This window comes from Dromaius novaehollandiae, chromosome 8, assembly GCF_036370855.1.
Source record: "Dromaius novaehollandiae isolate bDroNov1 chromosome 8, bDroNov1.hap1, whole genome shotgun sequence".
Taxonomy (NCBI): Eukaryota; Metazoa; Chordata; class Aves; order Casuariiformes; family Dromaiidae; genus Dromaius; species Dromaius novaehollandiae.
The window spans coordinates 25,716,951-25,744,756 of NC_088105.1; the positions used below are offsets into that span (position 1 = coordinate 25,716,951).

Sequence of the window (27,806 nt, forward strand, 5' to 3'; positions counted from 1 at the left end):
TAAAGAACAGTTCCTTTACAATTGTGGGAGGAGGGGGAATAAATCTAGCATGAAAACTCAGTACACATTCTTATTTAATATTGCTATGTTTGAAAGTCATGAGATGCAAATGGTGGGGGGGAAGCGCGAGGGGGGGAGATGAAGAGAAATATCTCTTGTTTGAGAATGATCTGCCCAGAAACAGTTCAGGTGGGATGAACAGAAAGTGGCCTTAAGCCACTGTTCATTCTCTCTGACCTTGGGACATCAGCTTTGGGGCTTGGTTTAAAGGTGTTTTGCCAATCATCAGTTATGCCCACCAGGCATCTGGGAATCGCTATGGTGCGAAGGCTAGGCCTCCTTTTCAGGCCGGCACTTGTAGAGGGGCTCATTGCTTCTTGGCCATCTCCTGTAAGCTACAGCAGAACCATCAAGAGATCAAACGTGCTGTTTCTGCTGTGCTGGACAAGGCCCACAATCTGACTCCTGATATGTTCGATGAGTAGTGAAGTAGTTTCCTCGGTCTTCCCTTGAACTCTCAATGTTGCTGCTGTTTCTGCTATAACTTGTTCCTTCTCATTTTTTTTTCTTTTCTCTTCCTTGCTTTACTTTCCATCTTTTATAGGCACTAAGACTGAGGTGAAGCCCAGATAGAAGACAGTAGAGAAATAATAGCTTTATATCCTCAAGAGTGAGCCAATGTGTGATACAGGCATCAGAAAAAGGTCTCTTCATAAAATGTCTGTATTATATAAATGTAGACATACCCTCTGAGGAGCTCAAAATTCATGTAATCTGGGTTCTTTAGTGTCTTGTGGAGTTCCTGCAGTTTATCGCATGTAAGCCTGTAAGGAAAAAAAACGTGGCTTTCAGGTGAACACTGAGGGTTCTCTTTTAAAGCATGGTTGGGGGGGGTACTATATGTAATGGACCACTGGGGTAGTTTCATCTTTTGCAGAAAAATGAACAGACTTCTCTACTTGAAGAGAACACAGCTTCTTTCTACTCCTCTCTCTGGTCTAATTTGTAAACTTCTATTATGAAAAAAGCCACCCAGAGTTGGTATGCTTGTGTCCCATCACCTGGCAGAGTATGGAGTACCAAGATGTTGCAGAACTCTTGCTTCTGCTGGTTGCTCTGTGTTAGGCTGCTTGAAAATATATAAATGGGGTTTTACTTCTACTGTTGTGAGATGTGTTGTTTGAAAGTGATATGTGCCTGACTTCCACAGTCATGTGTTACTGTCAGGAGGGCAGAGCCTTTATGTGTGTGTGGACAGACCAGCAGCTGCTAGACCCAGTGATCTGGTGATGACCTTAGAGGGACATGTAATTGTAACTAATTATTGCTTCCACTCACTTGATGTGCCTTAGACGTGGCTTCCTCAGTTTATTTTGATTTAAGATAATTTTTTTGCAGGATACTGAGGCAGTGGTCTTCTCCTTGGCTATCTAAACTTTTTGCAAGCTCAGCTGTGAAGACTCAAAAGGCAGCACTGTAAGGCAGAGCTTTGGATGGGAATGTGCAAGTTCCCATTACAGCCGTTTTTGGACGTGGCATGTGCGGTAGTTAACAGCTGCTGGGGTTTTGTACCATTGTAGGGAGACTTACATGAGGGACTGATGTGCTTAGTGCCCATAGGGAAAAAAACAGGGTAACAATGGATGGTCATTAATAACCATATTGGTGTTTAAGGGAGAGAAGGTCTAATCCATATCAAGATCAGCTGAACAACAAGTTTCTTAAGGAATGGGAAGCCTTGTCTGACTACCCATGTTTAACTCAAGCCTCCTGGGAAATACTTCCCAGAACAATAAATGCTTCCTGCAGAGAGGACCAATTTATGCTGCCCTGAGCTAGTTTGTCAGGTGAGGTAATGATAAAAGTTAATGAATTACTAGATGTTTATGCCTTCTTACTTAAAGGACTATTGGTCTATCTGGCTTCTCTTGGGCAATGTTAGTTGGTGACAAGCTGAGCTGGCAAATTACTGCTTTTGTGGTTAGTCATAGATGTGCTCCACTGCTGAGGAGTCAAGAACCATAAGAAGTTCTGTGCCCCCAGCTGTTTGCCCCAGCTGTGCAAGCCTGGGAGATGTGGCTCCAAGGACAGCTTGCTTCTACTTGCACTTAGTGGAGAAAGTGCCTTCTTCACGGACAAGCTTTCAGTTGCCTCTGTGTTTGTGTAAAGCAGGCAGGTTAAACTGCTTTTGGAGGCTGCCCAAGCTCTGTGCATGTTTCATGGATGCTACTTATATAGTGCATACAGGGCTTTGCCGTTTTATAGCCACACAAGGAGCAGTTTGCATTTTGTTATTGGAGTGGATTTGGGCGACAAAGGTTAAAACTGTGACTTAAATTGGCCTAAATTACTACTGGCTCTGTGAAAAGGTTGGGATTGAAAGTACGAGCAATTTATCTCCTCCCTTCTGTAAGGTGGTTGCTTTAGGGGAGGGATTAGTGAGGAAAAGGAGGAGAAATATGGAAACTATTTACTAGTCTTTTCAGGCCTTAATACAGAGTCTGAAAAGATTATATATGTTTTAGAATTTCTTCTTAGTATTGTGCTTTTAACTGGCCATCCTACCAACGTCTGAGTTCAGGATAGAAAAGGGTCTTATGTTGCTTAGGATTTTTTAAATTGCGCTGAATTTTAATCAGAGGATCTTTCAGTTTCAAAAGGTTAAAGAATAAATACCTAAGAGAGATCCACGGAGTGTGTGTGGTTAGTGGCAATGCCGCATTGAAGTCAATATGTGGCATCTAATCTAGACTCTTGCTGTGTGGCGCACACACAATCACTTGCAGGTGCCCCAGTAGGTATGGGGCTCCCAGTCGCTGTGTAACCAGGATGCCAAGAACTACTGATGCAAATGGCCAGCAGCCACCTCAACTTCCCGTAACATATCCACATTCAATCTGCAGGATTTATGGGAAAGTAAAGATTTGTTAGTTTTGAGTTCTTATGTAAAAGCTATGTTAATATAAATAATTTTGTTGAGATTGCAAGTTAAGTCATATGCAAAAAGACCTAAAATAAAGTGGGTGGATGGGGAATAGGTAGTGAGACCCCAGCTTCTCCCTCAAACTGGTATCTCCTGTTAACTTCCAGTTCTATTTTGCTTTTAAACTAGTACAAACAATTGAAGAACATTTCCCTGGGGACGCTTGGTTATGAACAAGATGAAAATGAAGGATCAGGTTTAAAAATCTGTAAACAGCAGTACAAGAAAGGCACAACGCTTCCTTCTAATGATACACTGAACATAGATGTTGCTACTGAAACAGGTATGGAATTGTTGTACTGAAAAAAATTTTTGCCATGGAGTATTTACACTGTAATGGTAAATCAGTGATGTTTAATACTAATAGCTTTTGCATGGCAATCACAGGAAAACTAACATGCTTGTTGCTCTTTCCCCCTTTACTTTATAGTATTTGCTTAGAAATTATGACTTTGCAGTTTATAGGAAGAAGGTTTTTTTTTTTTTTCTTTTTTTTTTTTTTTTCTTTTCCTAACTGTCATCATTAGCTTTTTCTTAATGCAGAAGGTTCAGATAGAGAATTTTCAGTGCTGGTAAGGCTGCAGCTTCAGTGGGTGCCCTTAGCACCTCTCTGAGCTGAGTTGCACCTTCTAGCTTCTCAAGAGTTACTATGTGCACCTGCTTCTGATCCCACTAGTTAGGCTCTGTATGAATAGTTTTGTGCAAAGTTAAGGCTATGTCTGACTATGAGTTGTGCTTGAATCCGAATATTTCAGTTTTATGCTGCTTTCTATGTGGAATTTTTAAAACTTCAACTTTTCCTTCTCTTTTCTCCCAGAATGTATCCTTTTAAAGTCACAGGAGCTGGCCAGTAAGAAGACTGAACTGAAGTTGAACTCCTCATTTTTCAATTTTGAATTTTACAGGTAAAGTCTTGGGGAGGGGGGGAAATACGTTCTGTGTGGGGCTCCTCCCCCCCCCTTTTTTTTATTGTCCTTTCGTATGAATATGCTGAATTATGTTTTGTGAGGTTTCCTTGCTTTATGTATGTTTGTATTTTTGATTGTGCATGTATTTATATGCTGCTTCTAAACATTCAGGCTTATACAGGTTGAAATCTCCTTCAAGTTGAAAGGCATTGCTCTACAAACAATCCATGCCCGTGAATTGCCTGACTGTTACGCATTTCAAAATACTGTAAGTGAATATTGGGTATGGTTTACATTAAATTTCTAATGCTGTTTGTATAGTAACAAGGGTCCACAGATGATATCCTTATAGCCACACTGCATGGAAAAGCAGTTGGGCATGTCCTGGCCTAGGATGAAGCTGCCTTATGCTTAACCCCCTTTTCCTAAAGGCTGCTGAAGCCCGTAAGAAATGATGTTGCCACGGAACAATGTTGTTTTGTAACCTATTCCAGCTGGTAACCTCATAATCTGAGAAGGGGGTAAGTAATTGTTACTCATCTAACCAAGTTAAATTTGAAGTTTGACTTCTTGGAATATTGCTTTTTAATGCCGTACATGTGCTCTCAAGTGTTTTGTGTATGCTGCCATTTATGGTGTGACAGCTTTCTTAAAAGCTTACCTGAAAATACTAAGGTATATTATGTCAAAGTACAGACCAAGATTGATTTTTATGGAATATATTTTGCTTGTCTTGTTTCTGATTTAACTTTATTTCCAGATCACTTTCAATAATAGAGCCCACAGTGGAAAAATCAAAGTTTATTTTGATAGTGATACTGACATTCAAGAATGCAAAGACTGGCACATATCTGGTTCTGGTAAGTATTGTGTGTATGTGTTTGCATGATGGAAGTATTGCACATCTCCTCCTTCTGTTTTTCCTGGTCCATAACAGTTGGACTAACAAGATATTCTATGTCTTCTTCAAGACCTTAAGGCAAAAACCTTCCTATTGCAACGCATTACATCTTCGTAATTAGGAATCGGGAATTAATTGCTTTCTGAAAGGGTATTGATGATATAAGCATCTCTAGACAGCTGTATGTGTCACCAGGCTTTATCTGGAAGGAGGACGAATGTTTCTTCTATAGGTTTTAGTTCTGTTGCTCTGAGATTACTCAAATAGTTCAATTTAATATACTAAGAGTGGTAAATTCCCAACTCAAGCCTTTATAGCCTTAAGAATTATTTCTCTTTGGCTAATTGAAGCCTACTACTTCTGAGATTAGAGGTTTAGAGATTAATTTTTTGCTGCCACTAACTGTCATGATGCATGCACGCGAAGGGTGGCATCTACCTCGTTCCTGTTAAGGCTTTATCTGACAGCAAAGAAGTGGGTACTAAGGGCTCCCTTAGAGGAGTAGTCGCTGTGACTGAGCACTGTGTGACAACTACTCCCACACAGTGACTTCCTGTAAAAGGAGTGTGACAGATTAATAGTTTCTTACGAGCTATACAAGATATCAGTTAAGAAAGATGTCAAATGACCTCCCCTTTGCTTGGCCAAAGCAAACTTTTGTCTAATAATAGTATGTTTTACTGACATTGAAGTGGTATCTTACAGTATGAATCAAGTAATCACAAAGCACTGTGGCTTGTGTGTATGTTCAGTAACTTCTTGCAGCTGTCTTTCAACTAACTATTCTTTAGTAGCTTATTTGCATATAATGAGCAGCTGAGGGAGACAGAACATGTAACTTCATTATAGAGGTGAGCTGAAGAGGTATTATACCAATTGAAATCTAGTATTTATTTATGTAGTTAAAAACTATGTTGTGAAACTCATGGGAACAATTGATATGAGTAAGCCAAAGAAAATACTTGTTTTGAAAAGCTATGATCCTTGGGCGCATGTGATGTAGTATATGAAAAGAGTATGGTACAGTTTCTTACTGCAGGGCAGGGAATACAAAATGTGGTCTTGTATGTGCAGAGAGTTGTATTGTGTGTGTGTGTGTGTGTGTGTGTGTGTGTGTTTAATTATATTGAAATAAACCAAATTCTGCATTTCTCCTATTCCATGCAGTTGTAACACTGTTGGAGCACAGATGGACAGATGAGCTTAGTGGAAAAATCAGTCTTGCATCAGTGTACTTTTTCTTTGATTTTTGAAGAACTTGAAATGCGCATTTCATGTTTGTGGCCCAGTCTATGTAGCTCTCTTGGGATATAGTTCTCTGTTCAGTTGTGCTGGAGACATACTTGCAGGAAGCTTTGTTATGTTTTGCTTTTTTTAATAGCCTATCTGTTTATGGGGTAAGAGACTTAAGTGCAAAATACATGACATTTTGCAAAGGTGCCGTTTCCAAAGAGATGTGAGAAGACTAACTCTTTCTGTTCTGTGACTTACAGTTCTCCAGAAAAACACTCAGTATGTTCTGGTTTTTGATGGATTTGTCATTGTAAGCTGCCTTGCTTCTCTCATCCTCTGCACGCGATCCATTATTCTTGCCTTGAGACTGCAAAAAGTAAGTACAATATTCATAGTCTCCCTGCTTATTTTGTCTCTTCTATCAAGTTTGACACTATGTTTACGAAGTGTTATGAAGTATCAGTGTATCTGTTGCAGCATGTTATGCTGTGAGTGTACCTGTGCCTCTAGAAAAGATGTGTAAATGTTTGTAATAAACAGTCACAAGCAGAAGTAAAATTCATTGTGTTGGTGTAGTACTGTAATAAGAAGTATTGTTGCATGTGTCAAGAGCAAAAGTGGGGGGGATTGACTTAATTTTGTAGAGTATTTTGTGCAAAACAAAACAAAACAAAAAAACCCTTCTGAATCTTTGTGCTGCTATCGGCCAATGCATTTTACCCTTCCAAACATGAATTCCCTCTGCCTTGGCTTCAAAGTGGAATACCCATACAGGTCATGCTGTGAATTAGTGCTTTAATGAGTATTTTTCAAAGCCAACTCTAATTTGAGAAATAGACCATATGCTGTGCCTTCTTAAGACTGGCTGTGTTTTCTTTGTCTTCCTGGGGCTGGAACTGCCTTTTTCAGTTCTTTCCTTCTCCCTTCACAATTCTTGACCACAGTGTGCTGTCAACTTCTTCAGCGCTTGCTTTCCTCTGCATACTCCGAGACTAACTCTGGCTTCATCTCGAGCTTGTGTAAGCAGTCCCAACTCTTCCCATCCAAAGAAAGTGGTGCAGAAACATGAGCTGGCCCTGCACAGGAAGCTTCTGTTCACTTGAGTTGTGCACTGTAAAACTGCTGTGCTGGAAGAGTTCCCAGATGTCCAGAGCCTGGTTGATATTTCACACTTTCTCACACCCGAGCCCAGAGTTATTACATAATTTAGTACCATTAATTGTGATATGCTTTCTAAGCATGTGGATAAAGGAAGGTGGAAAAGAGGGCAGGATATGCAGCATATGAAAGTGCAGATAGCTGCTTATCTAATCCAATATATCCTCTTTGGAACTTGTAAACAAGACAAAGGTGAATAGGACACAGATCAGCAAAGGTATTGCAAGTTGCTGTCAGGAACTGGGACAGCAGTATTTGTTCCTGAGCAGAGAGAACAAGTGAAAGCAGATAGGCAGGACTGGGTGCAGGAAGCAGAGCTGCTGGCTCTGTTGGAAATGAGCTGTTGACTGATAGTTGTATTTGAATTGAAGCTACTAATTGTCCTTTCACTCCCTCAGCTGAGTGGCCATGCTCTTTTGGGAGTGGACAGAAACCTCTTGTGAAGGGCTTTGAAAAGGGTATAACAAGCTAGTAACTCAGGTTATTGGGGGTCAATTATGAAATCATCTATCTTGTGAAAAGTTAGTTTTCATGACCTAAGCCTGTCTTAAAATCTCTTCTTGTATTTTTTTTTTTTTTTCCTGTTGCTATCACTAACAATTTTTAGGCTATTATTCCATAGGAATATAGGAAAAGTGTGAAGTTCAAGCATTGCTACAATACTGGGGCATCTGTGCATATCTTTCATCTAAGGGGACCTGTAACTAAACATCTAAATGCTTCTCAATAGAGATTTGTGAGTTTCTTCCTGGAGAAATATAAACGTCATGTCTGTAATGCTGATCGCCTAGAGTTCATAAATGGATGGTATGTCCTGGTGATCATCAGCGATATGATGACGATCATTGGCTCAATCTTAAAAATGGAAATAAAAGCCAAGGTGAGAGTTTATAATGCTTCAGATAAAATTCTAGTCTTGTTACAACCAGGTGTAACATGCCCTAACTAGGGACAATGTGAGTGAGCTTTATTAGTCACTAGTCACTTTTGCTAATGCTTATTTCTTCCTTTCCCTGTATGTTGTTGTCCACTGTAGTAGAATATAAGCAGCTGACTGAGGTTTTGTGTGTTGATTGTTGCTGCTTGAGACCTGCTACATATGTTGAATCAAACTCTTAGGCTTGCCCTCTTTCTGAGCGCTAATGCCTGTTTTCTGAGTGTTGATGGATTCTTACAGCAATCAAAGAGGATGTGTGAGCATCATCCATTAAAACAAATGCTGTGGTATGCAAGTTTGATTAATAATGGGTTTTATTCCCCTTTCTCCAGACTCTTTCAATAAGACCCTGAAAGCTAATTGAACATCTTATTTCTATATTGTTAAACCCCTTAATCCCTGGTTTAGGACTTGTAAGTAGACAGTGCTGTAGATACTATAGAAAAGACAGTTCCTAATTAAAAGCTTTAGGTTATGTTAATTTGTTATGTTAATAATTAAGAAGTAGTAGTACATATTGCACAAAGAAATCAAGAGTTATTACCTTAGATAAAACAGGGGTCTCAGCATTGCTACTATGGCTTGCTTTCCTGGCCTGTCCAAACTAAAGGCACAGCCAGGGTCAGCTCCTAGTCCTTGATTTCAGTAAGTCCAGAAAAGAAGGTCAGTGTGTTTTGTCCAGCTGGCAGCTCTTTGTGTGTGTTTAGCAATAGAGCTCTGTGTCAACAGTTCATGTGTTCAAAAAAACTTTGTTTTCTGGGAAGAACAGGGCAGCTAGGGTGGTGGTGCTGCTTCCTGTGTACTAGTGCTCAAAGGGCAAATGCCTGGAGTGGCCTTCAGATGAAACACTTGGGAATGTCCAGTTGTATGGTGAGGTGGCGGGGAGAGCAGAAAATCTTGAGCATATCTCATGTTTATTGTGACATGCTCTAGCCTTCTGCTGAATCAAAATGCAGGTAGAATTGGTTATAAACTGCACTGGCAGTGGAAATAGTGTTCAGATTTCAAACAGCTAGCAACCTGTTCAAAACTGTTCATGTCTGTAGCATAGACAGGGCTGTAGTCCTGAAGTTTGCTTTTTAAGTGATTTGTTTTAACAGTGAATGGAAAAATTGTGGTAGCAAATGTTAACCTTTTCAAATGAAAATTTGGACATATTCAATCTAAAAGTATATCATAAAAAGCAAAGGCTTTAGTTCTTCTAGACTTCATACAAATCTTGTTCAAGAATGTCAGCATAGCTGTGCTTCTGTGCACACTACTATTGCTTTTGGGTGATCTTGCTAACTGCAGTTTATACTGGTCTGATTTTTGTGATATAGCGATGTCATTTCAATATTGAACTGTCCAGTTTTGTCTGAACTGCTGACACCTGTATAGTTGTCAAACTGACATACCTACCACTTTGACTTGACCACCTGCTCTTTTTGGATCCCTCAGAATCTCACAAGTTATGATGTCTGCAGCATCTTACTGGGAACATCAACTTTGTTTGTCTGGGTTGGAGTCATCCGATACTTGGGATATTTTCAAACCTACAATGTAAGGCTGGAATTAAATATTCAACAGTTGCAACACATTTAGGTCTGTCACGTATTCAGATCTCTTTTAATATATGTGACTTCCTTTCTGCCCTGACTTACAGGTACTCATTTTAACTATGCAAGCATCGCTGCCCAAAGTTTTAAGGTTTTGTTGTTGTGCTGGGATGATTTATCTTGGCTATACTTTTTGTGGCTGGATTGTATTGGGACCTTATCATGAAAAGGTATGTAAGCACTTACTGCTCCTTTTTTTTTTTTTTTTTTTTTTTTTTTTGTCTAACTATGTGTAAATACCTAACTGTGTATAAAGCTCCTAGTTATTTTAACAGATACAAGTCTTGAATTAATGTTTTTAAAGGCTTGAAAGAAATTCATATCACCTGCTCCTTCTAACAAAGTAACTATATTCTTTCTTTCAATGTGTGACTGAACTCCTATTCTACTGGACTATAACCACAAACACGAGGCTGTGTTTGTAATGAATGTCTGGATGGTTTATCCAGACAGCGTCCAGCGGGAGACCGCAATCTCTTTCGCCCTCTTCTGGCAATCCTGATGCAATTGGGATGCTGATGCATCTGTTACTGTTTCAGGGTATCTCGTTGACTTTGTTTTCCAAATCTTTCCCTTGCTATGTAACTTTAACCTGTTGACCCAAATATGGGTGGATAAGTGGCTTTATTAATCTCCAGAAGTATGCTAGCATGTTCCTTCTCCTGTTTGAAACCTGGGTGCAGTACTGAAGTTTTGTAAGTTCCCAACTGCAAGCAGAAAGAGCTGTAACCCTCAGACTCAAAGCTAGGAACTTTTGTGTCTGATTTGTTTCCTGTTATTGGTGGAAGCTTTATATGACAGTTTGGGGAAAAAGGCAGATCTGTTAAATTCTAAGTGTCCATTAATGAGTAAGAAATGTATTACTACTCATTCTTGACTTTTGATTATACACAGTATATATGGTAACAAAGATCCGTGCTGCAGTGCTTGTTTCAGCTTCTTATATCCCCAAAGTCAGGTTTCTTCTGACATAATGCAAGTCCGTCTTTCAAGAAACTTAGATATTCAGTCTACGTATATCTTAAATTGATGACAATAAGTTTCTCTAGGGGAGCCCCTATGTGCTGTGGAATCCTCTCTGATACCAGAGGGTCAATTGCTTATAACAGGCACAGTGTAAATATTGTTCTTCTGACTTTCCAACAGCAAGTACGTTAATTATCTGAGTAAAAGAAACTGTAGTCCATGAAACGCTTGTCTATGAAAACGTTAATGCTTGCTAAATACCGCAGGTCAATGTCAAGAAGAATGGGTGTGTGTTCCCCCCCCCTCCCCGCACACACACACACTGTTCTCTGAGCCGGTCTCCTGTGCCCCGCTGGAAGGCAGTGTGGTGCCGTGCAGAACGTGCTGAGCCCGGCGCAGGGTTTGCAGTGCGCTCTGCCTGCGCACGCTGTCCCTTATAGCAAATGGTAAGAGCCTTCCCCTACTGTGCAGGTGAAGAGGAAGTTGGTCCATTTGCTCAAAAACTCTGAAAGTCTTAGCTCAGAAATGTGTGTTTTCCCTTCCGCTACTACAGGTCAGAGAAGGAATGGAAATCCTGCTTTCAGCCCTGTGGCAACCAGAGGGCCCTGTATATTTTTAATAACACTTCCCTCTTTCCCTTTAATCTGGATCTGGGCGATCTTCATGTTCTAATAGTTATTTGTACTCAATATTTTCTAGTTTGAAGATTTGAACACAGTGGCTGAGTGTCTGTTTTCTTTGGTCAATGGCGATGATATGTTTGCAACATTTGCTCAAATCCAGCGGAAGAGCACGTTGGTGTGGCTGTTCAGTCGGTTGTATCTGTACTCCTTCATTAGTCTGTTTATATACATGATCCTCAGCCTTTTCATTGCACTGATTACAGACTCCTATGACACCATAAAGGTAAATCATTAATCTTCCCATATACTTATTTCTTCTAATCAGTTCTACACTGATGATTGTTAATTGCTCCATACCATAATATCTAGCATTAATTATGATGAATGGTGAGAATATTATAATCTTTCAGCTTAAAATCTGGGGAAGAAATTGGGGGGCAAGGGGTCACTGGGTAGTCACCCAAGTGACTGTAGCCAATAATTGCCTTGGAAAACCATAGTTAGTCTGTGTCTCTGTTGTGTATTTCCTACTATTTGACCTGGCTTCAGAAAAGTAATAGCTAATGAAAACATAACTGGTAGGTAAAAGTCATATTTTTAGATACAGTTGCACAGATATGGATAAATCTTGTTTGGAGTGAGTGTCTTCTCATGGCACCAGAAGCTGAGGCAGGAAGGTTTGTCAGCATCTCTGAGAAGAACCACTTGGCAGGAGCGTGGCTCAGGGCAAGCAGATAACTCAACTTGTTTAGCTATCTAAATTTGTTTAATGTGGCACTGGGAAATGTGTGATTATTAAGGGATGTGTTCCAAAAAGCCTACCACTTCTCATTTAAAATAACACTGTGCCATCAGTTTCAGATACAAACTGGATGAAAGTGAAATTTTCCCAGTTTTCGGTAACTCCCTTGGTTTTTGTCCTCCAGTGCTGTCTTTGCTCTCCTGGTAGTGGCAGTATCGGTAGGAAGGCGATGTGGAGCGAATGTTCTTTTAGCTCTTGTCCTTTTCTGTCTCTGTGTCAGGTAAATGGGCCAGCAGGATAAGGCTGGGGTCTTACATGGTCCACAACTTCCAGACCAAGCAAGAGTTCTACTTTCTAAGCATCTCCAAATACAACTTACTGTCTGCACTTCTGAGCTTATTGGATGGTCTGAACTGAGGAGTATTGTGTTCAGCTGTTACTCTCTCCTTTGAGGACTTTATGTGACTCAAAGGGGCATCATTTCAGTATGCTGAACTGGTGTTTTGCAGACCACTTCCTCAGCATGAAAATGCTAAATATCTGCATTAGGGCCTTTGGGCCTAGAGGTGGGGTTTCTAGTGAAAATGAACCCAGCAAGCTCACAGCAAGCAGAGCAGCTAATGTGAACAGGGGAGAATTAACAATAATTGACTCAAGATCACTTGCCTGGTGTTAGGGAGAGTAAACAAAACAAAACAGAGAATCTGAACAAGAGTTTTATGTGAATTTCTAGTTTGTTCCGTTCCCCCAACTATATATATGGTGTCTCTGGGCTGGGGTTGTTGGGGGGAGTGGGAGTGGGGATGTGTGCTCTTCTTAGAGCAATAGTGAACAAATGAATCAAGTAGTTAGTTCAGTTTTCGCTATCATAGTCTAGAGACATTTGATGGTGAATAACTTCTCATATTGTAAATAAGATGCTTTATATTTCAGAAATATCAACAAAGTGGATTTCCAGTAACAGATCTGCATGAATTTCTAAAAGAGTGTGGCAGCGTTGGTTACAGAAAAGAACAAGCTTCCATGCCATTCATCTGCTGCTGTAGAAGGTCAGTATGGTATATTTAATGAGTGTTATTCTCAGAAGTGCATCAGTTAGCTTGTTACAGCAACATGCTGTTTCACAAATGTTGGAACACACAGAATTCTACCTGTGGAATATTTGGACTCTTATTCCTTGTGTTTTACTTCAGTTAGATCTTTAACATGCTGATGGTGAAGGGGAGGTGATTCTGAGTGTAAATGCACACTTTTAAGCATTTCTGCCCATACAAAAACTACCATGCAGAAAATGCAGCTGCGGAGTATAACTTGGAACTGTCAGGGAGTCAGGAGCAAATTAAGCCTCTGCTGCTTAGGCTTTTGAGTCTTTTGTTTCCAATTCACTCTTCCACCAGGCTAAGGTAGTAGCAGGCAGCAAGAGAATGCAATTCAGCAAGGGACCTGTACTTAATCCCAAAGTTATGTCATGTCTGTGAGGTAAACCAGCTCCAGTATAATCTGCCAGAATACTGGCAACACCTTTCTAAATACCTGGTTGCCACGGACTTCAAACTTCCACAGATCTTAGTGATGTCCTCCTTAAGCTGGTGTTGCTGAGATGTACAGACATCTCACCTGGTGCTTACTGGCTTGGAAGCCAGTAAGTTTTTTTTGTTTGTTTGTTTTGTTTTGTTTTGTTTTTTAATTCTGTCTCTGAGGAAACCTAGCCCACCTTTGAATCCCTGCTAGCACTGAAGATGGCGATCTCGTCACTGTCACTGGGCAGTCCAGGGATATTTGTGCTGGGGCACAGAATGACTGTGGAGACGGTGTAAGACAGCCAGCTTATGGGAGGAGGAGTAGAGCTGAATGTGAATGCTTGTTGAATCTCAGCTGGTGAAACAAATCCTGTTTTAGCAGTAGGAGACTTGTCCTGCTTGCATTGAGGCTTTTGTGAAATGCAGCTTTCTACTTGTGATGTATGCTGGGAGACAGGAATCTCCTAGCCAGAAAGGAGTGAGATGATGTTGGGCAGATATGACAGTAGTTGCTGTGGGCACTTGAAAGCTAACTAGTTCGTGGGAACTCCAGCCAGGTACACCTTCAGGTTTCATATCCAAGTCAGCCCTGCAGCCAAAGAGATTCTTGTCTGCCTGAGTATAGTAAATATGCTTTAGTGCAGTGTACTGCAGTGTGTATCAGGAGTGGAAGCCTGGTAGCTGGTGTGAAAATCTGGAGCCTTTGCTACAGTTTCTACTTGATTGTCCCACTGTAAGTGTTGGAAGCTGTGTGCTGAAATAGGAAAATACAAAACAGAAGGATGAAAAATCGATTTTTGTATAGGCAAATATTATATTTCTTACTGAATGAAAAATTCTGAAACTTTCTTTTACAGACAACAGAGCGATGACAACTTGATACTTATTAATTGATCATGCACTGAAATTCACTACTAAAATATGCAAACAAAACATATTTGTATGGAGAAGAACAATTCTCCAAATAGCAATGAAACCAACTACTGGACCTGCTTCCATGTGAACAGACTAATCTTACTGAATTAAGGTGTTGGGGAAGAAAAGCTGCGAATGTGACATCAGCTGGCTGAACACAGTGAGAGCCCAGAAGCTATCTTGGTTTGGAAGAGGCTGTGTAGAACTTGGTATTCTTGCTCCAAGTTTGGTTATGTCAAAGAAGGCTGATTCTTGAGAAGTATCTGGGGGAAGCTCTGTTTGCTAATCACCTCTAGGAAGAAGGAAAGTGGTCCTGAACCAACAGTTGTTGTTAATAAGGGAAAGAAGAATATGAAATGACATATAAAAATAATTCCACATTAAAAAAATAAAAAGTAGACTCTTACAGCCCTTGGCAAGAAGGGAGAAATTTTTTACTTCACTTACTGAAGCCATGCATTAACATTGCAACTGTAATTTCTACTTGGCACAACTCATTTACTTGAAATAAATTTATGTAAAACTACAGAGCTGCACAAAAGTGCAAAATAATTGCTGTTCTCCCTTTTGTATATCAGTTTTAACACAAGCCACTGATAGCTTACAATCTTTTCTTTTAATAGCTTTACTAAAAAAAAAAAGCATTTTTTTTCCTGAGTCTTCTCTATTATACCCATAATATTTGATGTACAATGCACCCAGATTAAACTTAATACTTTAGCTATAGGTAAATACTTTACTGTGTGTTTGGAAACTTCCATGGCAGGTGTCATGTGAAGGATGAAGCTTGGAAGGGTTTTTAAGTGCCATAACCTGGAAGGCAAATTCAGGCAAAAACAAGGCTGTGGAGTTGATTTACCTAATTACTTTTATTTCAAGTACATGTTAAATGGAAGAAGACATTTTTAACAGCAGAGTCAGGCATTTGGCTTGTTCAGGCTGTTTTTGTTTGGTGAAATTCTTGGTGTATTTACAGATTACCATCCTAAAGAAATGGGTTTTTGTTGTTGTTCGGTTTTTTCTCTCTCCCTTTGACCTTCTCTCTGCACTTGCAATCTGAATCTTGCTCTATAAATCTGAAATGTTCTCCTTGTATGAATAAAGTGAGTGCAGCTTAATTTGAGGTAAAAAGGAAAAGATGCAAAAAAGTCTTGTACAAGATCCTGGCTTACCGACAGCTGCTCTTACAGGAGACTCATCCTCAAAATACTGCATGCTACTTCTCCCTGCCTTCATTGCTTCCCTGCAGAGCAAAGCGTGGTGAATGTACACCTTTGCCCACAGGCTGAGCTCAGGTCTTCCCACCCTGCCAGCGAGGATTCTGGCTGCGTGCCTGGCAGCACCCTCGGCTGAGGAGGCAGCAGCAGCTAACCCAGCCGCACTCCTGGACCTGCCCACAGAGCCGCACTGTCATAGGCTGGCATTGTGCTGGGTCCTCTTAGGAGAAAGAGCGTGTTGATTACTTGAAGATGACATTAATGAAGACAACACAAATTCTGACATCTGCTGTGGCTAAAAGACAGATCAGAGCCATCTGAATGTGCCTGCTACTGAAGGCAGCTGTTGCCACCTGGGCTGGGCTGAAGTGATGCTATAAATCGGAGCAGAACAAGTCCGTCCTGGGACCTCTTAACATCTTAATTCTGCTGCTGTACTTCTGCATGTGCTTTCTTTGCCATGTGTCACTATCTCATTTTGTACTTCTCATCTCTTTTTCTGCCCTGCTCTTACTGGCTTGTCCAGGTTGTCTGTTAGTGTGCCATGGCTCCTTCTTCTCTTCAGGTCTCTCTTGTCAACAGTATAAAACGTGAGCATAAGTGATAAAGCGTAGACCCCCAAAACACCATGAGGGTGGAGGGAGACCCCTTCTGTATTGACAAGTATGCTTCTGCTTCAGAGGCATGAATTACCCGGGTTCAGTTTTTGTTTCTCTTCAAGAGTGCCTGTGGGAGGAGGAAAGAAAAGAGGGGAAAAAGAAAAAGCCACTGTGGCTGATTGGGATGTTTGCTCATTGTAAAGCAGAGCTGGACTGAAAAGATGAGGTTGTTAAACCAATTTCTCTGCTTGCATTTTATAGTAAAGCATGATTGACTGTGTTTTGTGAAGTAAAGGGTTTTTTTCGTTTGTTTATCGAAGGAGGTGAGATGGTGGAGAGAAGCTGACAAGTCCCCTTGCCTTGCACTGAATGTTTTAACTTCAGTGACCCATATAGTTATCTCGAAGTCCGGCAGGAAGAAGAGTCTCAGAGGAGATCAGGAATCTTTGAAAATGATAACATAACCAAAATACAGGAAAATGCTATTCAGAAACTAGTTACTGTTTTAAGAGCCCTAATTAGAGTTTGAAAACTCCATGCTGTGATATTTCTGCAGAGCCAAGAGAACAAGCTCAGCTGTTCAGATGAGAAAGTCTCGCTAACAGTGTTGTCCAGAGCTGCTGTTCTTGTTAATACTCGTTTACCTGCAGTAGGTCAAGACCATAGGTATAAAAAGCCTGATTTGCTGCCCTTGAGCGGAATTATTAAAAGCTGGTGCTAGTGTTTCACTAACACCTTCAGTAGTGCTGCTGAAGCCTGTAATGGACAGACATTGTTCTTGCCTTTAGAAGCAGCCAACCCAGCTGTAGCATTCTCAGTCCTCCTCACCTCCGAGTTGTGAAGACGCAACACTTGGTTGTAGTGTAGACCTGGCCTGACTTCCATAGGAAAGGCAAGAGGGAATTAATTATGGTTCTTGATCTAAAGTTGAATAAATGCTTTCCCAAAGGACAGAAGCAAAATGCACCAGAGTTTTTTCTTCCCATCTGGGATACTGTGAGTATCCGTGTTTCTCTTGCTGAAATGTCTTTGGGATGCACAGCCTTCTCCCTGTCCCAGTTTAAGCAGTGTCTTGCTGTGGCCTCAGCTGTCTCTACAGCTTGTGGGTCTTGCTGCATTACAAATGAGGATAAAAGTTAAATTGCTACTAATAATGAAGACTTTACGTTGTTAGCAAAGATCTTTAATTGTTGTGTCTAAACAGATGCTAGCGGCCTGATTCAGAATAGACCTTTACTGTCTTCCCCTCTTGAACAGAAAAATCAGTTTTTCTCCTAATGTTAACATGTAGAATTTGTTGGGGTGTTCTAATGTATGCTTTGGGGCCCTGGAGAATCAAAGTACTCTTCTGCAAACTACAGAAGTGATGAGCACTAATTGATTACTAGCAGACTTTCTTGGCCCACATAGTATGAGATCTTGACTTTTGTGACTTATAAAATGCTATTGTTTTCCATATTTGTTGCTATTTTACTAATAGCTTTTTGGAATGTCTCTTCTCAATTCAAATAGTTTCCTAGTAAACAAGACAACAATCCAGTACATCTAAAAAATGAATTGTATTATCCTCACTGAACTACCTTCTGTCAGTACTCATGGAAATAGTAGGTTAGAGACTTGAACCTAGAAAAAAGTAGATCCAATTCATGTTATGTTAGAGACTGAGCTTTTGTATAACATGCCCGGTATGTGTTGCCCTAAGGGGGCGGGGGCATACAGATACATTGGGTAACACGTACCGCAAAGGGCTCTGGCTCAAGTGCGAGTCCTGCATCTCTTGTGACCTGTGAGATGTCATGGTTGCATGCGTCTTCTGAACTGCACATGCCTGACTGAAGCAGGGCAAGCTCTTAGGCTTGGATTTCTTTTTTTCTTGGTAATTTTTTGCACTGCTGCCTGAGATAGGATGGCATGCTGTGAATGTATGAAAACAGTAGCAGTTCTGGAGTGTACGAGCCCTCGGCTGCTTCCTTTGGGCCAGACAGTGATCAAAGTGTTTATGTGAGGCGGGGGAAAGGTTGGAGGCCAGTGAGTGTTGCTGTGGTTAGCGCTCAGCAGGTAGGGTGGTGACACCGAGAACTGCTTTCCCACGTGTTGGGGCTTTGTTATGGACAGGTATTGGCACAGACAAAGCCCTTCATCAGTAAATAGTCTGGTTCCTTATCTATGGCCTGGTGATTCTTGTGCAGATTTGATCTCTGCTGAGCACAAATGCACTTCAATGTGTTTCCAAAAGCAAAATTTGACCTTCAGTGTTTTCGTAGGCCAGCCAGTCCTGTCGTCTGGGGGGGCTGGGAAGTGAGGTTGGGAAACGTTCACTCAGAGTTGGGGCCTTAGGTCCCTGTGTGCTACCCAGAGGCTAGATATATTTCTGGCTGGAGGCAGAACATCAGGGCAAAGCAAACCCCGTAGCTGTGCTGAAAGCGGAGCTGCCGTTCCTCTGCCCTGTGGGAAGCAACTGCAGCTTTCAGGCTGAAGCAAAGTTTTCTTCTGTGCAACTGGCAGCTCCACCTTTAGCTGGTGGAGATGTCAACAGGAAATTCTGTAGTAAATGCACATGCATGTGCATTTGCCCTAGCATGTGCTTAACGCAAGAGAACATTTGTTGTACAAAACAAGAATAGTATGAGTTGTTTTCAGTGCAGAACTAACAGAATGAGTATATTTACTATATACTCATTAAAGTATTGTTAGTGTTGGAAAGCAGAAAAAATAGTTATCTTGTAAAGGACCTTGTATCCCTTTTTGCACCCTTTAATCTAAGTTGCCACATGCCTGTCTGAGATCAGGGGTAGCCAGCAAAATCCTTACTTCGGGCTACTGTGGATGTGCACAAATGTATCAGACCTCTGGTGTTTGGGTATTAGATTCCCCCCCACCTTACAAGGTTGTTTCCTATCGCCTCTGTTGTGTTACCCTGCTACGGTGTGCCCCTGACAGAACAACGAGGCATTTTGTAGATGTTTAGAAGGTCTTGCTGGGGACGAACCCTGCAGGTCTCCAGGTAAGAGCTGTCCCTGGTCTGTGTGAGCCCCGGTGCTCTACAAAGCTGTGCATGCTGCCATATGCTCCATCCGTGGGCTTTTGGAAGACTCTAATGTAACATCTACAACAGGAATGCTTCAAGGAGGTGGAATGGAATGTTTTTCAGTGAACAAGCTGATGAGTAATTTCTGATGCAGAAAACGAAGATTTGGAAGGGACACTTGAGCTTCACTTCACTCCAAGCAGCCTTCAAAGGATCAGATGATTTCTCAGACATATTAACTGTAGGATCTTCCCCTCCTTGTAAGTTGTGAGTAAACACTTCTTTGCAAAGACTTGCTCTGCATGTTAGCAGCAGGTCGCAACAAGCTCATCACCTTCTAAAGTCTAGCAACTGTATTCCCTAAAGCACGCGAGGGACATTCTGTTCCCACCGTGAGGAGCCCCTGGGCTCTGACTCAGGCCGCTTCTTTCCTATTTAGTAGGATGTTGATCGTGATCTGCCAAAGCCACAGCTGAAATAAATATTTATTTGTTTGTGAAAGTATCCTCAGGGAATGAAGGGAAATATCATCCTAAGGAATGTAGAAAATACTAATTATTCTTATTGCATCTTAGACTTAATTTCTGTAATGGAATCATAAAGCTTTTTGGTCTAGCATTGATTTTTTTTTTTCTTCATTATCATCATCATATGAGCTATGTGCTAGCCAGATTACTGCTTGAGCCCTACCATATTAGAGCAGGTCACTAATGTATTGTATTGAAACCAATTTGTGTCTTCACTGTCTGTTTCTTTCTGTTGGAAGAGAAAACAGAATTGTTCTTAATTGATCAGGAGCTAGTTGCTGGAGCTCCTCATTGGCTCTCTGTTCCTTGGAGGTTAAACTTAACAGGAAATCTGGCGTATGTTAACTCTTAATTCTGTGCATTAATACAGACTTCAGTGTAGTAGCTGGCTGATAAGTGACAGTGCTCTGAGTGCTGAGGAGGTGATGCACAGTAATGGAAGCAGGACTGCAACATAACCTTTTGCAATGTCCTGAAAATGGGCTCTTGCTTTCAGTTGTCATGTTTCCTGGGAGTAAGTTCTTGCTCGTTGCTTATAGGGCTTAACAGGCGGAGGAGAGAAATAGATGGAGAGGCAGTGGGAAGGTGGCCCTAGGAAGAAAAGGGCAGGGAGAAAAAGGCTGCTTCTTGAGCCATTCTTGGAGGTGAGCATTGAAATAAGGGGGATGGGGTGGGTAAGAGCTGCCTCGAAGACTTTGGGCTCTTATTCTGGGGCCTTGCAGTTATGCATAAGATGGGAAGAGGCTGCTGAAGTGGAGGGTTGTGTGTGGTATCTTGTGTGTAATGTTAGTGATGTGCAGGACTCCACCTAATCTCTGTAACGTTCTCCAGGTTTTGTGTTGTAGTCACCACCAGGGCATCTGAGAAGAGAGGCTTTCCGCTGAGACTTTCCTTAGTCAGTTGTACTCGAGCCCTGTGAAACGACACGTGAGTAGCTCTGTACACCTCGCATTTCCACTGGTCTGAGTAAATCACTTGGGCAGTGGTGGGATAGATTCAGGGCATGTCATGATCCTTGGATAAAACTGACCCTGCACGACCTTCTCCACTTGAGTTTGTCTTGTCCTTCAGGGCAGAGCTCTCTGTATGAGGTCCTGCCGTTCGGAGCTGACGTGATCCTCTAGGTTTCTGTATCACAGGCTGGTTTCTACTGTGTTTAAAACAAGTTATATGCGACGCTGGGAGAAGCGGCACGCTGCCTGTGCCGTGCTGCATATGCTCACGCTAAGCTGTCGCTGCCTTAGTTTGAGTTTTGCTTTTGTTTCTTCCAAACCGCGGATGTTGCTTGTTTCCAGGGATCTTCTTAGGGGCTTTTGGGAAGCAGAGCCCCTTCGACTTCTGCCGCTCCGTCCTTTAAGGGTTTGCCTCGGCATTACCCATGCCTTGGGGGAGCCAGACCTTGGCACCTGGAGGAAAACAAACTCACCAAGGAAAAAACTCTTTTTTTTCCTAAACACCCCCCCCCCCCCTTGCTTATGTTAGCTAATGTGTTCCTGCGCAGGCTGCGGGCGCAGCGCTGGCGTCCCGGCCGGCAGGGCGGTGCGGTCGGGCGCGTTGCCGGGGTGGCTCTGCCGCCGGCCGGGGAGGAAGAGCCGCCGCGGGGCGGGGGCCGGGGGCCGGGCGAGCTGCGGGCGGCGCCGCAGGGGTTAAGGCGGCGGCGCGGGGCGGGGAGCGGCGGGGCCGCGGGGCGCGGCGCCTCCGGCGGGGAGCGGAGCGGGGCCGGTGCCTCCGGCGGGCTCGGCAGAAAGCCGCGGCCGGCGGCGGGGATACCTGCCCGGCAGCCCCAACGCGCCGCTTGGCCGCTTTTTTCCCCTTTAAACTCGAGCCATACAGCCCCGCCTGCAGTTTCGCGCAGCACCCTTCCACGTACGCCTGCCTGCCCCCGGGGCTCCCGTCCCCTCGCCGGTGAGCGGGAAGGCAAGCGGCGCTCCAGCCTCCGCGGTGCCGCTCCGGCGCGGCATGTGCGCCCGCCCTGCCCCGCGCTGAGGCGTGGCCCGGCTCGGGGGGTGCCGCGGGTCTGCGCACATCGGTCCCGGCGTGCGCACGGATAGGTTATAGGCACACGTGCGTGTAGGAACTCTCCGTGGGGTGGGGTGGGGGTTGTGGGGTTTTTTGTCTTTTATTTTTATTTTTTGCACCCCTCTGGATGTGTATGTGCATCTGCTACCAGTGCCTCGGCAGGACTACGTGGTGGTTTGGCGTGGATGGATCCCTTGATTAAGTTATTCGTAAGGTACGATCTGAATCTGTGGAATGCATTGAAAACTAGCAATGGTGTTATTTTGCATGATATCTTCTGACAGTTTTTTTTCCTCTAAGGAAAACAAAATGTACTCTTATCATTTTCGTCTCGAGATCATGTAGATAGGTCCATTTTCCTTCCTACTGTAATATAAATCTAGAAAAAGACACTACTTACAAATTGTTAACGTGGATTTCTGTAGCTTGGTCCTTTAAGCCATGCAGGGTATGTGATTTCTTGTGTGCTCTTACGGTCTTCCAAGTAGTGTACCAGGAAGTACAACACAAATCCAGTTATGTGGTGAAAAATTTGATAATCACAAAGTTTATCTGTGTAGTGAAAGTGAATTGAAATAATAATTAGAAAAAAAACTTTGCACAGTCAGAAAGGATGCAGGTCTTACCAGCGCTTGGAGCTTGAAGGTTGTGTCCCGTCCTGTCCCCCCACCACCCTGGGCGCCAGACTATAGTTTCAGACCAAGTGGACTGACTGTATCCTCCTGTGTTGCTGTGACTCTTAACCATTTAAGAACATCCTCCAGCATAGTCATTGCTCCCAGCTAATGAAATAAAGTCACTAAGTATAAGGCTTGGCACCAAAGAATAGATGCACTTCACAGAAGTGAGTTCCTCGGTATGTGGTCTGAAAGATTAACGCGATGGGAAGCATTTTACTGATATGGTATTAATTCCACTTCCCGGCATCTAGCAAATACTTCTTGGAGCCTACCATTTCTGCCACTTCAGTGAAACGTACGCTTGCAAACCAGGGCTCTAGATCTGTTAACAAATAACATAAATTAACAAAAAAAACCCTTTTTTGAATTGGAAGTGTTAAGATTTAGGCCTTCATCAGCTATGTGCTGAGAAAAAGGGAAAAAAAAAGAAAGAAAAATTTACTTGGTGGTCAATGTATTGAGTCTTTGTTTCCATTCAGTATATTTTGCAAAAAGCTTGCCAAGGTATCGAGTTATAGAATGGCTCTCTTAGTCATTCGTGATTTGGTTTGAAAGTTCTGAAGAAAAGGAAAAACTTAGTTCAGAAGCAGGACAGGTATTTTCTTCCAGGCATGTTTTACAGTGTAAAGGCTGTACAGTGTAAAGTGAATGGCTTTTAAAAATTTTAAATACTGTGTCTGTTTCCGCATGATAGGATGACCTGCCAGCTCCTTCCAGAACCACACTTAAAGGAGACTCTAAATGAAAGCTTTGCAGTGAAGTTTTTATTTTGGACTCCATATTTAGATTTAGTAAACCATAATTTCAGAAAGTCTTAAATTACCGAAGTCTGAAGTCTAAACTTGTGGTAACTAGCGAGTTACTTAGTATCTGCCTCTGACAACTTTTTGTAGTGGATGAGAGCTTTAAAAAGCAGCTTGGTGTAGCAGAGGAGCTTGGTACCGGCGGGATGTCGGGAACTAGCCTGACCTTCGTGACGACTGTGCCGAGGTGTCCCCGCGTTGCCGTGCCTCGCAGCCCGGCCGCCTGCGCTGGTCTGCGGTGACTCAGAGGAGCGGCACCGTCGCAGACGTGCACAGGGTGACACAGCTGCGTCCCACCGGTGATCTGTGAGGCTCTTATCAGCCTCTGCGCGCCCAGCGCTGTGGCCTGGGGCTGGCGGTACTATTTCCTGTCCTGGCAATTTAAATATTTATGTTTGAGGTTCTAAATCTGTGGTGGATCTCATGCTTTTCTTAAGACCCTTGTGTGTACCACATACCCTGGATATAACATCATTGTTACTTGATGATAAACCTGCGTATAAAATCATCTTTATTTCCTTCACTTCCTTCCCCCCTTCCCTTTTTAGTCCAAACTGATACCATTAAAATGGACTGTTACTGGAATGATCAGAACAGTGGTGGAAATTGGACTGTACTTACTATCAAGTTAACATTAGGTAGATGAAGGATGATTGAAGTGGAAATGGATGTGGCACTCTGCTCCCCTTCTTCTAAAGGGTGCTGAAGACAAAGATAATGAGATAATGCTGCTCGTGCATGCTTGATTTGTGTTCACAATCAATTATCTGAAATTGGGAATACTTAAATTACAAAAAACCCAACCCTGCCAGAAGTGGGTTTCCCTAGTAATAAATAGAGCTTCTGGACTCAGCAGCCTACTCATTAAGCCTTGAATAATTTTTTTTACAATGATTTTTTTCTAATTTGTATAGCTGATTTAAAAAGTACTTTTAAAGTCTGTTCTTAACTTCTTGAAAAGCAGACTACGTAACATGCTGTTCCAAGTACAGACAGTGCCCCAGAATTTCCTTAGTAAAGAAAAGGCAAAACTGTTACTTCTGCAATAATTTTTCTCTGCAAATCCTGCTCAAGAAATGTCCTGTCAGCTTGGATTACATCTTCCAATGGTACCAGATAAAAAGGCTTTATTTTAGTTTCTGAGACATTCAGGGGTAACTTTGTGTTCTTTACGCTTCAGAGACTGATCTGATCCTAAGAACAGGGATTTGGTGAGAAATTCCCTTTCAGTTTATTTCTCTAAATTGATTTTTGTGTAATATTGATTAACTGTTAAAGACAATTAGAAGTAAACCTGAGTGCTTACCTCATAAAATTCCTTCTTACGGTTACATATTAACATTTTTGGCTTCTGCTGTGTTACACACCCTTTTCTGCATTGGTATTTCTTTCTTTTTTTTTTTTTAAAGTTGAGGTAACCTGAACGGGTTTCTTGGGTTACTGTGCAATCACTTGGCTCTGTTTTTCTCCATGGCTTTACCTCTGTTCAGGGTGTGGAGGAGAACAAGTGACCAGTTCCCTCTGTGAACTGGTACTACTTGTACGTGGAGCTTGGCCCAGGGGCACCCTGCTTCCCTTCACCTCCCCAGGCTCCTCTCTTCGGAGCGAGGTGCGAGGGAGCTTTTCAGTAACTTGAAAAATAAAAGGACTTTGTCCCCGGTCACCTCTCCCGAACAAAAGGGAGGCTGACGGTGCTCTTGTCTTCCCAGAGAGCGGGTCACGGGCGGGCGAGAGCACTTCTTCAGGGACCCCTTGCCAGGGGCTTGCTGAGAGCATGGTGTGGAAGCAGTCAGCCAGGTCTCTAGCAGTGCTGCTTCAAGGGCCATCTTTGCCTTTTTTTAAACATATCCTACATGATATTTTTAGATAGGCAATTGCTGCTGCTAAACACTTCTCTGCAGTAATGGTTCGAATAAGGGACCCAAAGATAGGTGATTTCAGATGACTTGCCTCCATGTCTGGGATAAGTCAGTGTGATAAACTGCTTTCTGAAGAGCACTTATTTATTTTAATAAGTCTCAAAGTATCTTGGAGAGGTCTGTATTTAATACCTCCTTTTCGCTAATGGGAAGCGGGAGGCAGGGAGGTGAAGCGTTCCAGCGTGGGCTGGGGCCGTGCCCCTATCACCGTGAGCGACAGACGAGCGAAACCCCCGCGCTTCTCGCTCGCCTGCTGCTGCGCAGTCGCCTGCCCCTCCTCTGCTTCGCCCTCTCCCCGCTGTGCCAGGCCCTGCCCTAGACGCTGAACTATTCTGCGTTTTTGTCCCAAAGTCCCCGAGCAGCTCTGGGGAAGGCAGGGGCGTCTGCCCGGGCTCGCGTCCCCCGCCTCGCGGCAGGGCCGGACCAGGTTAGCGTGGGCACCTCCGTCCCGCGGGGAGCTCGGCCTGGAGCGGGTCCGTCCCCTCCCTGGCGCGCTTGGACGGTGGTGGGGCACAAGCCAGGGCACACCATAAAATTCCTGCCAGCCTTTCGATACAGTTGCAGCAGATGTATTGAACCAACTTGGTTTTTAATGGACAGGAAACAGGCAGAAAACCATTGAGGTGTGCTGTGCATCGCTTGGTCGTTTGCAGGCTAAACTTTTTAATGACCTCGTTAAAATCTCTTACTGTAAAACATTGAGTTCTTCTTCAGAGCTGCTTGCATTAATAATGAATGACTCTACTCAGAAGGGATTTACAGGCTGAATTAATTTTGAATCAGTGATTTAAGAGACGATTTTAATCAGTTTGAATCAGCAAAATCCTTGATTGAAAAAAATGACATTAAATTTAACTATACATTTCCATTTTTGGGGTCACTTTCTTAAAGCAAACTGGATTTTAATTGTATAACAACCACTAAAGCATGTTTACTGGCATATAGGGTGAAGCTTCTGTCCTGGCTATGCTAACTAGATTATTTATTTTAGTAATCCTTTATTAAATAGCTAATGTAATATGCTACTTTATACACTCATGCAAGTTCTTGACTTTGGAGAATGAAGTAGTATATTGTGCAACTTGTATCAAGTAACACATCTGAATTGATTTTAAATTTCTCTGTATAATCTGTCTTTAAGACAATTCTCAAAATGTGCTGAATTGGGAAGAATTCTTAATGCATATTTTTGCATTTGAAACCAGATTAACAGAACCAAATCCTTCAAAACTTTGGAACAGATGATTTCTCCCACTCAAAGCGTATGCTCACTCAGAATGGTAGAAGAAAACACACTTTCCAGTCCATCGGTTTCTCATATTTGTAGCCACAATTGGTTGAACTGAAGTAATTAGGTAGATTGACGTGAGGAAAGGAACCTTTTGACAGATATGTGCTCTCTGCCCTATAAAGTTTTGTTGTCTTTGCTTGAGAGTGACTTAAAGCAAGCTAATAGCTTAACCCTTCTGTAGAATATGCAGTATATGGTTACTGCCTTTAAAGTTGGAGGGTGGACCCTGTGTGGAGGTTTATAAAATCCTGAGTAGCACAGAGAAGGTAAATGGAGATTGGTTGCTGTCCTCTCCGCTAGAAGAGCTGGGGGTGTCAAACTAGTGAGAGCCACTTTCAAAACAAAAGATAGTGGTTCCTCGTGAAGCAAGTAGTTGAACTGGGGAGCTCTGCTGCAGCATGCTGTGGATGATGGAAGCTCGCTTTGACTTGAGCCTGGATAAGTTCATAGAAATCTTCTCACTTCTAAATACATAGCGAACATCTGGCTCAGGAACTGCATTGGCTGAGGTATGTAGGCTGGGAGAATGCTGGAGGAGGCATCTCTTGGTCTTACACTTATTCCTGAGCCATATGTCTCTGACCCCTTACAGAGACAGTAAGACTGTGTCTTTAAGACTGGTCTGACTACTATAGCCGTTCTGCTTCTTTAGTGTCTATTATTTTTAAAATTTTGACAAACAATACTGTGCCTGGATTTTTGAATTGGTTTAGAAATATTTAATAAATATTTGAAATATAACTTAAGTTTTTTTCTTCTTTTCTCTTCTTAAGCTTAAACCTGCCTTGATTCAGGTAAACATCTCCAACTTGGCTGCAGAAGAGAAGACCTGGAAAATAAACTCATGCGACGTGTTAAACTGCCACACCAAGAAACATGGGACATCCTATCACACATCTCTCCTGCCTAGTGTGGACTGGTGCAAGGCTGCTGAGGATACAGCTGCGTAGGTCTGCTGCAGCTGCACAGCTGTCCTGAGCCCAGGCTAGTTCTGCCGTGAGGACATGAAATAAAAAGGAAGCATGAAATAAACCACTTTCTGGAAGGATTGGGCAGTGACAAGTGCTTTTTGTTCATAGGTAGGTGCAGATGACCAAGTGCCAGCTACATCTGTGCTCTGAAATACTGGCATGCAACCTAGCTCCAGTTCAGTTACTGTTCTGATGCAACCTCCACTTCTGTTCTGATGCAACATCTCCAGAGTCTGCTCCATGACCTTGACATCTCGGCTGGATGCTT

At 42.5% G+C, this 27,806-nt stretch overlaps 1 protein-coding gene across 6 annotated transcripts in view; it reads left to right on the forward strand.

The window, feature by feature from the left end:
- MCOLN2 (mucolipin TRP cation channel 2) overlaps nt 1-27,806 on the forward strand; it is a 35,622-nt gene extending 7,816 nt beyond the window's left edge. For 4 of the 6 annotated variants that reach the window (XM_064515987.1, XM_064515990.1, XM_026116534.2 and 1 more), the window contains exons 4-15: nt 3,113-3,266; nt 3,801-3,888; nt 4,063-4,159; nt 4,652-4,751; nt 6,286-6,401; nt 7,914-8,063; nt 9,561-9,662; nt 9,766-9,888; nt 11,384-11,590; nt 12,983-13,098; nt 14,427-20,782; nt 27,341-27,806. In XM_064515987.1, coding sequence (XP_064372057.1) covers nt 3,113-3,266; nt 3,801-3,888; nt 4,063-4,159; nt 4,652-4,751; nt 6,286-6,401; nt 7,914-8,063; nt 9,561-9,662; nt 9,766-9,888; nt 11,384-11,590; nt 12,983-13,098; nt 14,427-14,463 — 1,290 coding nt within the window. In that variant the 3' untranslated portion in view covers nt 14,464-20,782; nt 27,341-27,806. The remainder of the gene's footprint in view (nt 1-3,112; nt 3,267-3,800; nt 3,889-4,062; nt 4,160-4,651; nt 4,752-6,285; nt 6,402-7,913; nt 8,064-9,560; nt 9,663-9,765; nt 9,889-11,383; nt 11,591-12,982; nt 13,099-14,426; nt 20,783-27,340) is intronic. The other 2 variants (XM_064515988.1, XM_064515989.1) reach the window with 2 other exon arrangements.